The following is a 13455-nucleotide window of genomic DNA, read 5'->3' as shown; positions in this document are numbered from 1 at the left end:
TTGACCTGTGATTTAATTTTGAAGTGAACCGGCTGGACGTCAGCCAACCAAATGAGTAGGTCAGCCATCTGGGCTGCAGGTTGGCTGGCAGCTCTAACACAGAGGCATTAGTTCAGGATGAGTGTTTTGGACAGGTCTGCACACTAATGACCTTGACCTTGGAGAGTGTTACTGTAATGGCAACTAAACTGTCTCACAGCTAAATATCTTCTATCAAAAATGTACTTTGATCAAGAAATAATAGACATTTTATGTCTCCCACAATCAGTTTATCACCAGTAAGGATATCAGTTTGAACACAATTATAAGCTCTGACACATGATAAATAGTTGCATGCATATAACGTCACCACTTTACAACCTCTGGCCCTTAAAACAAGCAGTATACAGTAGACACGCAGCCTCTGTAAGGCACATCATCAGTATAAAAAACACAATCTACAGCCCTAGTTTGATAACATAAATCTTTGATTAAGGGTGCACCATTCCTGGAAGTACTGCAATACCAGGTCAATACACAGAGAGGATGGAGCAAGCCCATGTTCCATCTCCCTGTTCCAAAAATCAATTCAATCTATGGTCCGTGGGTGGGAGACGTATCAGATATTACACTGATAAGAACAGGTATTACATTTGATCTTGGGCTGAGGAGTGATAGTGCTAGTATGTTGGCAAGTAAGGGTGTCAATTTCAGTAACATTTGCACTCGATGTGACACAAACAAGTACACTAGACACAGTAAAAATATGTTATTTTAACAAAGTAAGGTTGTCACAGCTACACAGCGTTTCCTGATAAGGGCACAACCCTTATAGACCCACAGCAGCCATTTTGACATGAAATAACAGGGTCAACACAGGTGTTAGCAGTGATACTAATTAACGCTGCCCTTAATTAGTATCATTGGTAACACCTGTGTTGACCCTCTTTCACATCAAAATGGCTGCTGTGGTTTTCACATTAGGAAAACAGACAAATCACATTATTAATGTTTTTGAATAATTCAGAGACCCCTTAGCTCTTTCATCTAATTTTATTTTAGTCTGTTATTTGCCGTCTACTCTCATTTATTCTAAGGTGTCCTTGGGTGGAAAGGCATCTATGAAATAAAATGTATTATTATTATTGTTATTATTTTATAAAGGTTTAATCCTGTTTCCGCGTTGTTATTATTGTACAAATTCTATTTTGATTTAAAAAAAAGAAAACGTTTCCTAGTCATGTGACAATCTAGTCCAATAGGAATTTAAAACGTGAACGCTATGTTATTTACTATGAGGAAGAAAGCCGTAAAATTATATTTTAAACAAAACTAATTTCACCTGAATTATCAAGACGAAAATAAAACTTTAACTTGTATAAAAAGGCCTCTCTGAAGGAAGAAAACAATGTTTGATCCATAAACTCCTCGGCAGACAACAAACTGAGCTCCCGCGCCCTCTAGTGGTGAATGTAGCGAACTGCGTCACATCCGTTTTCCCTCGTGCAGGTTAACCTGCAGTAACCTGGCAACTGCTGTTACAATTTAAGCTAACTTCAAAACGTAACATTGTGGTTTATAAACAAATTATTACAGATTAAAAAGGACACAGCACAAAGGCCAATTATAAATACAGTTTATTTAAGACTGTAGCCCCTGATGAAGGTCACATTCACCTCAGTTTACAAGTAATGCATGCTGAAAATATGTTCCAGGCATCATACAATCGTATTAACGTTCATTATTCACAGAATTAAATAATAATAATTAAATATTTTTTATTATTATTAAAGTATTTCTGATTCTGAATGACTGCACATTCTTTGCTGTTTAATATGACACAACGTTGCCAGGATACACTTTTCATACTATTCTCCTTGACAGATGCTACACGCAGTACAAGAGACGCAATCAATTATTCATCCTCGATTAACATATTTCTATCAGTTAAAGTAAAAGTCAAGTGAAACTTGTTTAGATAAACGGGGAAAGCAGTCTTAATACGGCCGCCCGCCCCCCTCGTTTCCTTCAGCGTCTGACAAAGCGATCGTCAGCCTTCGGGCGGCAGGCTCACCAGGTTCATCCAGAGACTTCCAGCCGCTATCAGTGCGTCCGCGTCTGTCAGGCCCTGCTGTTGACTGCAGAGGAATTTTCACCTCTGGATCCGACTTCAAATATAAACGGTAAACGTGGCACCGCACATCGGAATGTGATCTTTACGTTTCGCTCACGCTTGGGAATTTGTCTTTTCTTACATTTTGTTTACATCTTCGCGTGGACAGCCTTTGGCTGGGAGGCCTCGCTTTGACATGGCGCTAGCTTTAACGTTAGGCTAAGACGCTAGCATTGTGCATGGTAATGCTAGCCGCCTGGTTAGCTGAGCACTGTGCCGAGGTTAGACACTTGTTTTGGTTACGCAAACACACAAGGCAGACAGTGTGGACAATATTCAACACTCGGACTTGGTGTTTAAAACACTAATGTGTTTATATATCCTTCAGTTAGCTGTCAGAGGAAGCCAATGCCTACCGGGTTAGCACTCCCGTCGATTAGCCTGTATTAACAGGTGGCTAACTAAATGTAACGTTGGTTAGCTCGGAGGTAGCTTCCTCTTGCTAATAACAACACACACGTAGGTGACATTAAAACATATTTACACACATACCGGGTGTCTCTTTGCTGCTGTGGCTTGGTAACTGTGAACTGTGTGTACTCTTTCTAGCACAGCAGCTCAGTATTAGCATTAGCTAGCTGTAACGTTAGCAATGACCAGACGTAGAATTGTTGTCAGCTGTTGTTGCATAATCGTGTTTTGTATAAATATATACGTGTAGTTGCATCTTTATAAAAACGTGTCTAATGATCTAATCGTTCGTTCTTCCCTGCAGATAATGCCCACAATAAAATTACAGAGCTCCGATGGGGAAATCTTCGAGGTGGATGTTGAGATAGCCAAACAGTCTGTCACCATCAAGACCATGTTGGAAGGTAAAACTCTTAAACTATAACACACTGTCACTTCTGGGTTGACTTAGCAATACTTGTTCTTTCATTTGCACCATTTAATGGTAGACACCACCTCAGACTGACATTCATTGACTCTTTGGACAGATTTGGGAATGGACGATGAAGGAGATGACGACCCAGTTCCCCTTCCTAATGTGAACGCTGCTATCCTTAAGAAGGTACAGAACACACACACACACACACACACACACACACACACACACACACGCACACACACACACACACACACGCACGCAGCATACCTCACATTCATACACACCTGTAATGATCAGTGCTGAACACTGATCATTACAGGTGTATATGAATGTGAGGTATGTATTAAAGTTCCTTTTGTTTTTAACTAGGTGACTAACAAAAGCCACTAGCGACTGAGTGTACATGTCGTTTGCCGTCACATTCTGTAAAGATGAGTCAGATTTGTACGTACGGAAGCACAAGCTACTGTTTTTTTTCCCCCTTGCCGCCTTGTTCCTGTCGGTAAAGCACTAATCATTTGTTTCTTTTGTCTCTTCTGCACGTCCATGCTTGTGCTTCAGAGCTCCAGTTACTTCAGACAGTTTTAAGATTCGTCGTCATCTGTCAGTTGGAGAACTGGACTGTGTTTTTAATTAACACACTTTTCATCAATATATTACTGCTACAAGTTAAATAAGAACGTGAAACAAACATTTTGAAATACAGCACTGATACATGGCATATATATTTGACTTGTTATGACTGCTGATATGCATTACCTTGGTTAAAATATTGTGTGTGTGTTTTTCCATCAGGTGATTCAGTGGTGCACTCATCACAAAGATGACCCTCCACCTCCAGAGGATGACGAGAACAAAGAGAAGAGGACAGATGACATTCCTGTATGGGACCAGGAGTTCCTCAAAGTGGACCAAGGCACCTTGTTTGAACTCATTCTGGTAAATCCAGTTATACATAATATTTACAGTATTCATTATTTGATACTTCACCCTGAACCACAACTGTTGCCAAATGCCAAACCCTAAACCTGAACTTTAACCAAAAAACAAAACTGGAAAGTTAACATTGGTACGAGCCAGGCCTTTAGCCTAGATAAGAACTGAATCCCCACAATGTTATTTTTTAACATGATGAATACAATTTGATTTTTCTCAGTTTCAATCTTATCATTCTGGAAAATGTTGTTCATATGGACATAAAAGAAACCTTTCAGATCGATCATTTAAAGTGTTCTAGGGAGAGATCAGATTATTAGCTTTTTATGGCAGAGCTGGGCAGCGTGGTGTTCTATAATTTGATTCTGAGGACCTTCACTTTCACCTTTCACATAAAGTCGATTTTCTATTTTGCCTCAGTGCCTGTTTGCGAAGTTGACTGTGTGTGTTTCTTCTGCTCATTTGCCTGTGGTCTAATTTCATTCACTGCTGCAGCTCTGAGCACGGAGCGTTTTCATTTGGTTAACAGATACAAAAGTTGCTTAGCAACATCTGGAAAATTGGCGGCTTGGGCAGAAAAAACACACGGAGTGCTCACAGACTTAAACTGTTTTTCTCTGGGCAGCATGTGACCGTAGGGCATGTGAAAGGTAACCTAAGCAGTGTCCGGGCGTGATTGGGAAATAGGTGTTGAACAAGCTGTGGACTTCCAGGAAGTGAAACACAAGTCGTCACTCGAGTTGATTAGCCCTCCTCCCCGCTGTGTTAAATGTGTTTACGTGCACAAAGCGGGACGGGATGCTGAAGAGGCAGCGACAAGCTCAGTGGGTGTTCCCGTGTCGTATGAAAACGAATGCAAGGCTTTGTCAGTGACCATTAACTGTAAGGTTCAACAGGTGTTCTGTTTCCTGGAACACAGCAGGAGTGGCGAATGACTGAAAGGTTACTTTTCTTGATAATTCTTTCTATGTTTTGTAACACAAACGCACTATCCCTGCTGTTTACCTCATCTAAGATAAAATGATGTTGTCATAACTCCCCAGAGTTATAAAATCATAAGTGATAGAAGATGCTGTGCTTTGTTTCTTCATGGATCTATTAGTCAAATCTGGCCTTCCTGGATGTTAACCACGTCTACACGTGGAATTAATACGATCTGGATCATGATCTGATTAACGGGGCTTATTTTCGCCTGGTATTAATTATGGATCGTTGTGTATTGCCAAGATTTTAATGGTACTACTACTCTAACTGATATTACTTAGCAATCTGGTCTCTTATCTGCTATTTTTGTGACAAAGACAAAACAAATTAAGAACAGAATAAACCTTTATTTGAATAAATACTGTGTATAAATGAACATGAGTAGCGGCATGTTTATTGTATAGGCGTGGGTGGAGTTGGCATTTCTCTGCTTGTATGTGATCTACGTCTAGCTGACTTTCACACTTGTGGCAGTGACCATTGTTGGCATTGGCAGTGTAACCGAACTCTTCAGCGTTTAGTTCACTCGCTGCCAATGTCACTAAGAGCTGTGTGAAAGTGAGGCTGCCCCTTGCACATGACCGGTTCTGGATTTTGGGAATAGTATGTTCTCGTTACGTTGACGGACAGTCGTGGTGTTTTCCCGCATCAGTGCGACCTCTTGCTGTTTTTTAAAATTTTGGTAACATGCTTTTAGTTCTGATCAGCGTTAGACCTTCACAGTGGGAAAGACAACAACTCTAGCGTCCTCCAAAACAAATCGCCCTTGGTGGTTGTTAATATAGCTCCAAGTTTTTGATGTTTTCCTTGAAATGCCAAAGTGTCAGTCAGTTATTTCCTGCCACCTCCACCCCCGCTGCTCCTCATCATGTCACCGTTGCGTTTCTCTTTTTTTTTTTTTTTTTTTTTTTTTTTTTTTTTGTCTTTTCAGGCCGCCAACTATTTGGACATCAAAGGCCTGTTAGACGTCACCTGCAAGACGGTGGCCAACATGATCAAAGGCAAAACCCCAGAGGAGATCAGGAAGACTTTTAACATCAAAAATGATTTCACAGAGGAGGAGGAAGCCCAGGTAAGCTATTCCAACCATCACCTGTCTGTCATAAACCAACAAAGTCTCACATGAATCATGAGAAATGAATAGATCACTTTGGAATAATGTTCAATATAATTTTTTAAAAAAAGCCATTTTTATTGTGATGGATCACAGCTTTGACAGTTGACCTGCCTTTCACGTATTTTCTCGGAAACTCAGCCGTTTTGTCCGTCCTCTCGTCCACAGGTACGCAAAGAGAACCAGTGGTGTGAAGAGAAGTAAAGGGGGAGAACATCCTACAAACACTACCACACTGAATAGGAATTGTCCCTGCTAACTGGTTGCACTGGCGTTGTTCATAGCTGTCAATAGTTGCATTTAGTATATTTAGAGCCACATACCCACTTCCCACAGTTTCTGTATACTGATAGCATGACAATTTTAACTTGCCTGTGTGTTATTAATTTAAATAAATAAGAAAAAAAAAAAGCTCTTTTCTTTTTCCACGCATTGTGTATTCACATAAAAACGGTAGTTCTGGTTTCTGGTTTCACGGCTTTGTACCCCTAAAGATTAGAAGACAGTCCTTTCATATTTTCCCAATTATTAACTGCAATGGTTGTCTTTTTTACTGGACATGTTTGTTCTTTTAGGTTTAATTGATTGAATAAAATGGCTTTTTTGACAATGGAAATGGTGAATATTTTACTTTTGCTCTGTAAATGCATATGTTACGTGAAGCAATGTTAAGAGAGGATGGGCTGTTTCAAGAAAAGGAAAAAAAAAGTGAAGTTTGAGGTGGAAAGATGTTTTTTTTGCATCATGTCCTTTTGGACTCGAAGTACTTGTGCGTTGTCACACAGCATCGGATATCTCACTCCTAAAATCCCGTTTTATTGAATTGGAAGCTTCTTTTTTTTGTCAGATGAGCTCTGATGCTGGCTTTTGGGATGTTCAAACATATATTGAAGGAGTAAATAAAATGTATAAAAAGGGTTGGTGTTTGTCATTTTTTTAAGAGTACCAGGTGCAAAGGAGTGTGACCATTAGGATCATTTGATTTCTCTATATTCATCCTCCCTCTGAACCGGTCGTAGCAGATGGCTGTGGTGTCGTCATGGTTTCTGCCTGTTTAAAGTTTTTCCTTGTCACTGTCAGCAAGTGCTTGCTCATGGTGGGAATTGTTGAGTCTAGACCTGCTCTATATGGTAAGGGGCATGAGGTAACTTCAAAGTCTGTGTAAAGTAAGAATAAATGTGTCCCGAGTTTGTCTGCTGACTGTGCTGAAGCCTCACCCACTCTTGGGAGCTGTCGAGCAGCAATTTTGAAGTGACTGAAACGTGTCAGATGAGTTCTGAAAATGACATGACTAACTTTGAAACACTGAGCGAGATGAATTAATCTCTCTCTGCTAGGGGTGCAGAGGTACAGTTGCATGAAAAAAGTCTGGGCGCCCTTGTCAATTTCCATTATTTTCATTCATAAATCATTAGGTGTTTGGGTCCACAACTTCATTTTGATCTATCAAATAACTGATGGACACAGTAATATTTCCGCAGTGAAATTAGGTTTATTGGATTAACAGAAAATATGCAATATGCATCAAAACAAAATTAGACTGGTGCATAAATTTGGCCACCTTAACAGAAAACTCATCAATATTTAGTAGAGCCTCCTCTTGCAAAAATAACAGCCTCTAGACGCTTCCTATAGCCACTAATGAGTGTCTGGATCCTGATTGAAGGTATATTGGACCAGGACAGCCCGCTTCAAATCATCCCACAGATTTTCAATGATATTCAAGTGCGGGGACTGAGATGGCCATTCCAGAACATAGGTCTTGTTCCTCTGCATGAATGCTTGAGTAGACTTTGAGCAGTGTTTTGGGTCGTTGTCTTGTTGAAATATCCAGCCCCGGCGTAACTTCAACTTTGTGACAGATTCTTGAACATTATTCTCAAGAATCCGCTGATATTGAGTGGAATCCATGCGACCCTCAACTTTAACACTGGCCCCACAGCATGATGGAACCTCCACCAAATTTTACTGTGGGTAGCAAGTGTTTTTCTTGGAATGCTGTGTTCTTTTACATATCGCCTCGTTATGACCAAATAACTCAATTTTTGTTTCATCAGTCCACAGCACCTTATTCTAAAATGAAGCTGGCTTGTCCAAATGTGCTTTTGCATACCTCAAGCAACTTAATCTGTGGCGTCTGCGAAGAAAAGGCTTCTCCAGGCTTCACTCTGGAGGTGGTCTGTGGGTTGTTTTCGACCATTCTGATCATCCGTCTTTGCCTCTCTGATATTTTTCTTGGCCTGCCTTAGCAAGAACTGTTCCTGTGGCCTTTCATTTCCTCACTATGTTCCTCACAGTGGAAACTGATAGCTGAAATCTTTGAGATAGCTTTTTGTAGCCTTCCCCTAAACCATAACGCTGAACAATCTTTGTTTTCAGGTCATTTGAGACTTGTTTTCAGGCCCCCATGTTGCCACTCTTCAGAGGAGAGTCAAAGAGAAGAACAACAACTTGAATTTGGCTGCCTTAAATACCTTTTGTTATGATTGGATGCACCTGAAGTTAAAGGCTTAATGAGCTCATCAGAGGGGTGCCTTAACTTTTTAATGCAACTGTATGCTCAGGGTGGCCTCAGTGTGTCAACGAGCCACCCTTTAGGACCGCCCCAAAAAATCCTGGACTGAGAACTGGCGAAAAACTGTTTTAACCTCTAACTCCACATTTCAGTAATTATATTGTTCAAAGTCACAATTTACTATTTTCCAACATATTTGATGTATTCTGAAAGGAATCTCAGAATTGCCTTTACATGGACTTAAAACTTGCCGTTATATAAAATAATTAATATCCTGTGTGTTAACTACAGTAGACGAGGACAAGATATTCAAAACACTTTAATACATCAAACGAAAACAAGTAATACATCAGAGGCGTTTGAGGCATAAAAAATACAAAAAAGACATCTTCAAGGCGTTGCCACTACTGAGCAACCTTAGAATAAAACAAGCTATTTCTAGCACAAGAGCTCTCTCTGCTGGAGGAAAACAGTTTTGCTGTACAAAAGCTCAGCCTCCAGTCCACAGAATTGTAAGCTGGAGTTCGAAGCTGCAAGCGGAACAGCAAATTAAAGCCTTTTTTTTTTTTGTCAAAATCTATTTTTTGTTACATTTAAGTCGGAACATGCACGGATTGAGAACACAAGATATCATTTGAACGCTGCCGCAGTAACACTTGACTGAGAAAAAGTAACAAGAGGACAAACACAAAATGTATTGCTTTCAGAAATGGTAGAAACTAAAAGAATCTTTTTTTTTTTTTTTTGGTTATTTCACTTATTATTTTTTTTTCTTTTTTTACATAAAAACATATAAAAGTTTAATTATAATAGGGAATTCCAACATTTATAAAACTTTACAACACAATGCAATATAATAGTACCCATTTGGTCTCAGATTAGTTTACGCAGCTGCAAAATGTTCAGTCAAAAGAAAAACAGCCAAAAGACTTTTTAAAATTAAAATAAAAACCCTCTCATCTTTCTGAGGGTTTCCCCACCAGCAAAACATCTGACCTTTAAAAATCATGTGGGATTCATACAAAAATACCAAAGAAATGGGAGAAAACAGAAGAAAAATGTAACGTTGATATCTCGAGACTGACAGCCTGAAAGTGCCTAAGAGGAGCTGACGTTGGGGATACTCTGTCATGTATAATGATGATACTTTTCTCCTGCTGAAAATGTCAGTTATTAGATATATAAAAAAAATGGAAATGGAATGAAAGTGAAGTCAAACTGTTAACAAAATGGCAGCTAAAAAAAAAAAAAAAAAAAAAAAAATCTGTCCCTCTCTTTAGACCTGAGGTTCTGCTGGTCAGGCTGGTCAGGCTGGTCAGGCTGGTCAGGCTGGTTGGTCTGTGCTTCCCTCTGGTTTGGTCTGAGTGATAGTCGTGGATGAATAAAAGTGTGTATGTAACGCAGAATGTTCTGTAACAACCCTCTCACCTTGATCATTAGCTCTTTTGTCATTTTTAGGTCCGTATTGATGTGGTTGATTGAAGAAAGCGCTCATTTACAATACTTTTTGTTAGTGATTGTCATGGGGGTCAAAGCATGGGGTCAGCTTTAAAAAAGAAAGAAAGAAAGAAAATAAAAGAAAAACCGAGCACCAAGGGGGCTTAGGAGTCTTATTTGTAAAATTATCTCTCAAGAGGAAGAGCTGTCCTCCAGGCATAACTAATCTTTTAGCCATGTTTGACTGCAGCAGATGGAGCCAAAGAACAACGGATTTTTTTATTAATTCTGCCTCCAGCGCAGGTCTGCCTCTGAATAACTGGAACTCTCTGTGTCTGGCAGAGATTCAGTCACCAATTCAGGGCTTGGATCTTCTCAACGGGTGTGGCTTAAAAAGTAGATCCTTCAGTGGACCACCAGACAAAGGCTTCCCTCCTAACAGAGATTTGTCTCTCGGACACAAACTCTGCTACATCCGAATGTTTCGGAACTTTTTAACTTTACATTAAAACAAGGTTGACTGGTGACCACCTGATTGACAAAACTGTCAAATGTGATGTGGTTATGTGATATTTCCAGACTTGCAGGTTGACAAGGATTGCCTAAATGTTTGATTCAGACATGGAACAGACCTCTTTGGCACGTTAATGACCTTTTTTTGATCTAGAAACGCAGACTTTGAGGATCCGGCCTCTGAACTGAGACACACTTGACATCTTACTCTAATGGCTGGCTATCACCAGGAGCTGAAGGTCTGATCTCACACCACCCTGCCCCACTTGGTTACTCCTATTTTTTTTTAATATAAGGAATAGGGTATAGATACATATGAGAATGAAGGCAGGTGAGGATGATGATCATCACGCCTCTGGAGGAAGCTGAGGTGAACGGGGTGTGTCAGGGATGTGAGCGGACCGGAGCGATCACTGAGTCTCTGTTAGCACTTTGAGAGAAAGTCCTGCGGCCTTGGAGGCCGACAGCGCCGTCGTCAAGCTGTGCGTCTGCTTGCCGGACAGTTCCAGGTGTGTGTGGGTGTGTTTGGTCACGGGCTGTCGGAGGTCGCTGCGCTTGCCGACAGACTGCTGCAGGGGTAAGCGTGTGTGCGAGCGTGTGTGTTGTGGCGGAGATAGGGGGAGGCGTGTTGATGGGGAAGTGGGCGGTGGTGGGGAACAGCCTGGGGAAAGGGGGCGCTGGTGCTGGTACAGACGGTGGCGGGCAGGGGACGGGGAGGGGGGAGAGTCTATAGCACTTATATCTGAAGAAGTTGGGCTGGGACAGCCTCCTCCTTGAAGGTAGCGAATGCACTTCTTTTTCCTCCTAGGGACAGTCAGAGAGAGTTATCTGTGAATAAAGTGTGGATGGTAAACGTCAGCAGGCTTTAGTGAAGATGCATCATTCACACCGATGTCAATGAACAGGAAGATATGATCATAATGAAACAACAGAAAAGTATTAGTGTCAGAAATACACCTTTAAATTATGATTTTTGAGATATAAAAGAAAGTTTCTGAGTGTATTGTTCTTAGGAAAAAGTAACAATCTGTGTCTCAGTCTCGGGTAAAAAAAAAAGTTTTAAACATTAGAAATGTTTCAACATTTTGGGAAATACTTGTTTTTGACAAGAATTAGATGAGAGAAGCTGAGCATGGAGACCGGAGGCAGGGAGAAACAGCTAGCCCGACTGTGTCCAAAGTACAAAATGACAACCGTCATCACCTCGAAAACTCTCTGGTTAACATGTCGCTTCTCGTTAGTTTGAGATGTTCACAACAGAAATATAAAAGCAAGACTTTTTGGCTTTAGGGGGGAGCAATGTGCTGGAACTAGTTCTTGGAGAACGTTGCTGTGAATTGCTGGAGTTTTGTTGTGACCTCAAGGTTGCCAGGCAACCGGTGGAGATGCTGCACAGAAGTGCTGGATGGATTTATAAACAGTTGTTTATAAATAGATAGTTACACTACATAACTCAGGGCTACATAACGAGATATAACCGACCAAGTAATTTGATTGGACAAGAGGCTTTCCATGAGCATCCTGATATAGAGCACGACATCACTGGGACTTTTAAATCCACGTATCACTCCGCTTCATAGATATTCTAAATTCATTTAATTACCTTTTCATTATCTATGTTAAATTGTAACAAACAAAGATGAACATTTTCCCACAAGTAACATTTGACCTAAACTATGAATGGTCATCAGAAGAGGGTGAAGGGAAGGAGCCTGGATACTTCAATGCAAACCGAATCACAGCCGTGCTGATATTCAGTATAACCTCACTTCGTCTCATGTGATTTTTCTTAATTAATTACTGAGCTTTAAAAGCATTAATGTTATTATTTTTATATTATTTTTTAACTGTACAGAGAGTCAGGCTAGCCATTTCAGAATGTGTCCAGTCTTCATGCTAAGCCAAGATAAACTAGGTTAGGCTAAGCTAAGCTAGCTAATAGCCTCTAGGTCTACAGTGAACATAGAACTAAATATGATAATATTTAATATATATTTTTTTCATCTATTGTTCAGCCAGAAAGCGAAGAGGCACATTTCCCAAACATTTCTATTTATGTCGGATAATGCAAATGTATGCACAGTATACTGATGAATGATTTATTATTTGAGAGCAGGGAATACCACTCAAATTTATAATGAATTCACAATATTACATCTGTTTTTTATTTATTGGTATTAGTGTTAAAACAATGAACTGAAACACAGTCGGCGTCATGGAGTTGACCGTGTTCTTATTATAAGCATCATAAACAGTTTTATTGCAAAAAATGTGCAATGTTCTCCATGTTTGCACCAAACATATTGCAAACAGGAATGACGTGCTGTGCTTTCTGAGGTGTTATACTTAAAAGCAGACTTGTGTACCGCTGAGCGCAGCATCAAAGCAGTTAACAGGATCCCATGATCATTACCAGAATATGATATGAATCACCAGGTTTAACCGCAAGGAAAGGCGCTGGGCCATATTTAGAGTGAGAGAGAGGGAGGAAGAGTGCGATAGAAAGTGATTTCTAAATGTCAGAGTTCACCATCAAAAGGCGCCTGTTACCACATCGCATGAATGGAGAAAGTTGAAAGCAGATGGGCATGAGAACGCCGTCATAATGCAAAGCTGCAGGGAGTGTGTGTGTGTGTGTGTGTGTGTGTGTTGAGCTGTGGTGATAAGGATTTGCTCTAACCACATTCACCCCCCTTTGTTCTCTCAAACCGACACACACACACATACATACGCGCGCACACAAACACGCGCACACAATTAGATTTCCATGACGTGATGGTGGGGAAGACGACGGAGTTGCTACAGTGCTGTGGTGGCAGCTTTTTCTGCAGAACCGCACAGATTCCTGACTCCTGCAGTTGAAGCTCTTGTCTGTTGTCTAATGTTAATCCTGCTGTGACTTAAAGAGAGCGGTCTGACGTGGTGACAGGCCTGCTTCTGAGGAGTTATATCGTATTATTACCATGTTTCTCCTT

At 40.5% G+C, this 13455-nt stretch overlaps 2 protein-coding genes and 1 non-coding gene across 13 annotated transcripts in view; 1 reads left to right on the top strand and 2 right to left on the bottom strand.

The window, feature by feature from the left end:
- Positions 1-471: 471 nt before the first annotated feature.
- On the bottom strand, positions 472-655 carry LOC113744427 (U2 spliceosomal RNA). Its single transcript, XR_003461518.1, has one exon. It is a non-coding gene; the product is annotated as a U2 spliceosomal RNA (small nuclear RNA).
- A 1187-nt stretch (positions 656-1842) lies between these two features.
- Positions 1843-6933, top strand: skp1 (S-phase kinase-associated protein 1). The gene is made up of 6 exons (XM_010737702.3): positions 1843-2162; positions 2868-2967; positions 3091-3164; positions 3777-3920; positions 5833-5973; positions 6184-6933. The coding sequence occupies exons 2-6, from the start codon at positions 2871-2873 to the stop codon at positions 6217-6219; spliced, it is 492 nt and encodes a 163-aa protein (XP_010736004.1). The 5' UTR covers positions 1843-2162; positions 2868-2870; the 3' UTR covers positions 6220-6933.
- A 1898-nt stretch (positions 6934-8831) lies between these two features.
- tcf7 (transcription factor 7) overlaps positions 8832-13455 on the bottom strand; it is a 69418-nt gene continuing 64794 nt past the window's right edge. For 6 of the 11 annotated variants that reach the window (XM_027273346.1, XM_019264559.2, XM_027273347.1 and 3 more), the window contains one exon: positions 8832-11284. In XM_027273346.1, coding sequence (XP_027129147.1) covers positions 10891-11284 — 394 coding nt within the window. In that variant the 3' untranslated portion in view covers positions 8832-10890. Of the gene's footprint in view, positions 11309-13455 lie in introns of all 11 variants that reach the window. The other 5 variants (XM_019264564.2, XM_019264566.2, XM_019264568.2 and 2 more) reach the window with 2 other exon arrangements.

Source organism: Larimichthys crocea, chromosome XXII, assembly GCF_000972845.2.
Source record: "Larimichthys crocea isolate SSNF chromosome XXII, L_crocea_2.0, whole genome shotgun sequence".
NCBI classification, from domain to species: domain Eukaryota; kingdom Metazoa; phylum Chordata; class Actinopteri; family Sciaenidae; genus Larimichthys; species Larimichthys crocea.
This window is presented reverse-complemented; position numbering and strand designations above follow the sequence as displayed.

Coding starts and splice junctions, on each gene's coding strand:
- skp1 (XM_010737702.3), top strand. CDS start 2,871: ATGCCCACAATAAAATTACAGAGCTCCGATGGGGAAATCTTCGAGGTG. Junction 3,165..3,776: donor ACGCTGCTATCCTTAAGAAG/GTACAGAACACA, acceptor TTTTTCCATCAG/GTGATTCAGTGGTGCACTCA. Junction 5,974..6,183: donor CAGAGGAGGAGGAAGCCCAG/GTAAGCTATTCC, acceptor TCTCGTCCACAG/GTACGCAAAGAGAACCAGTG.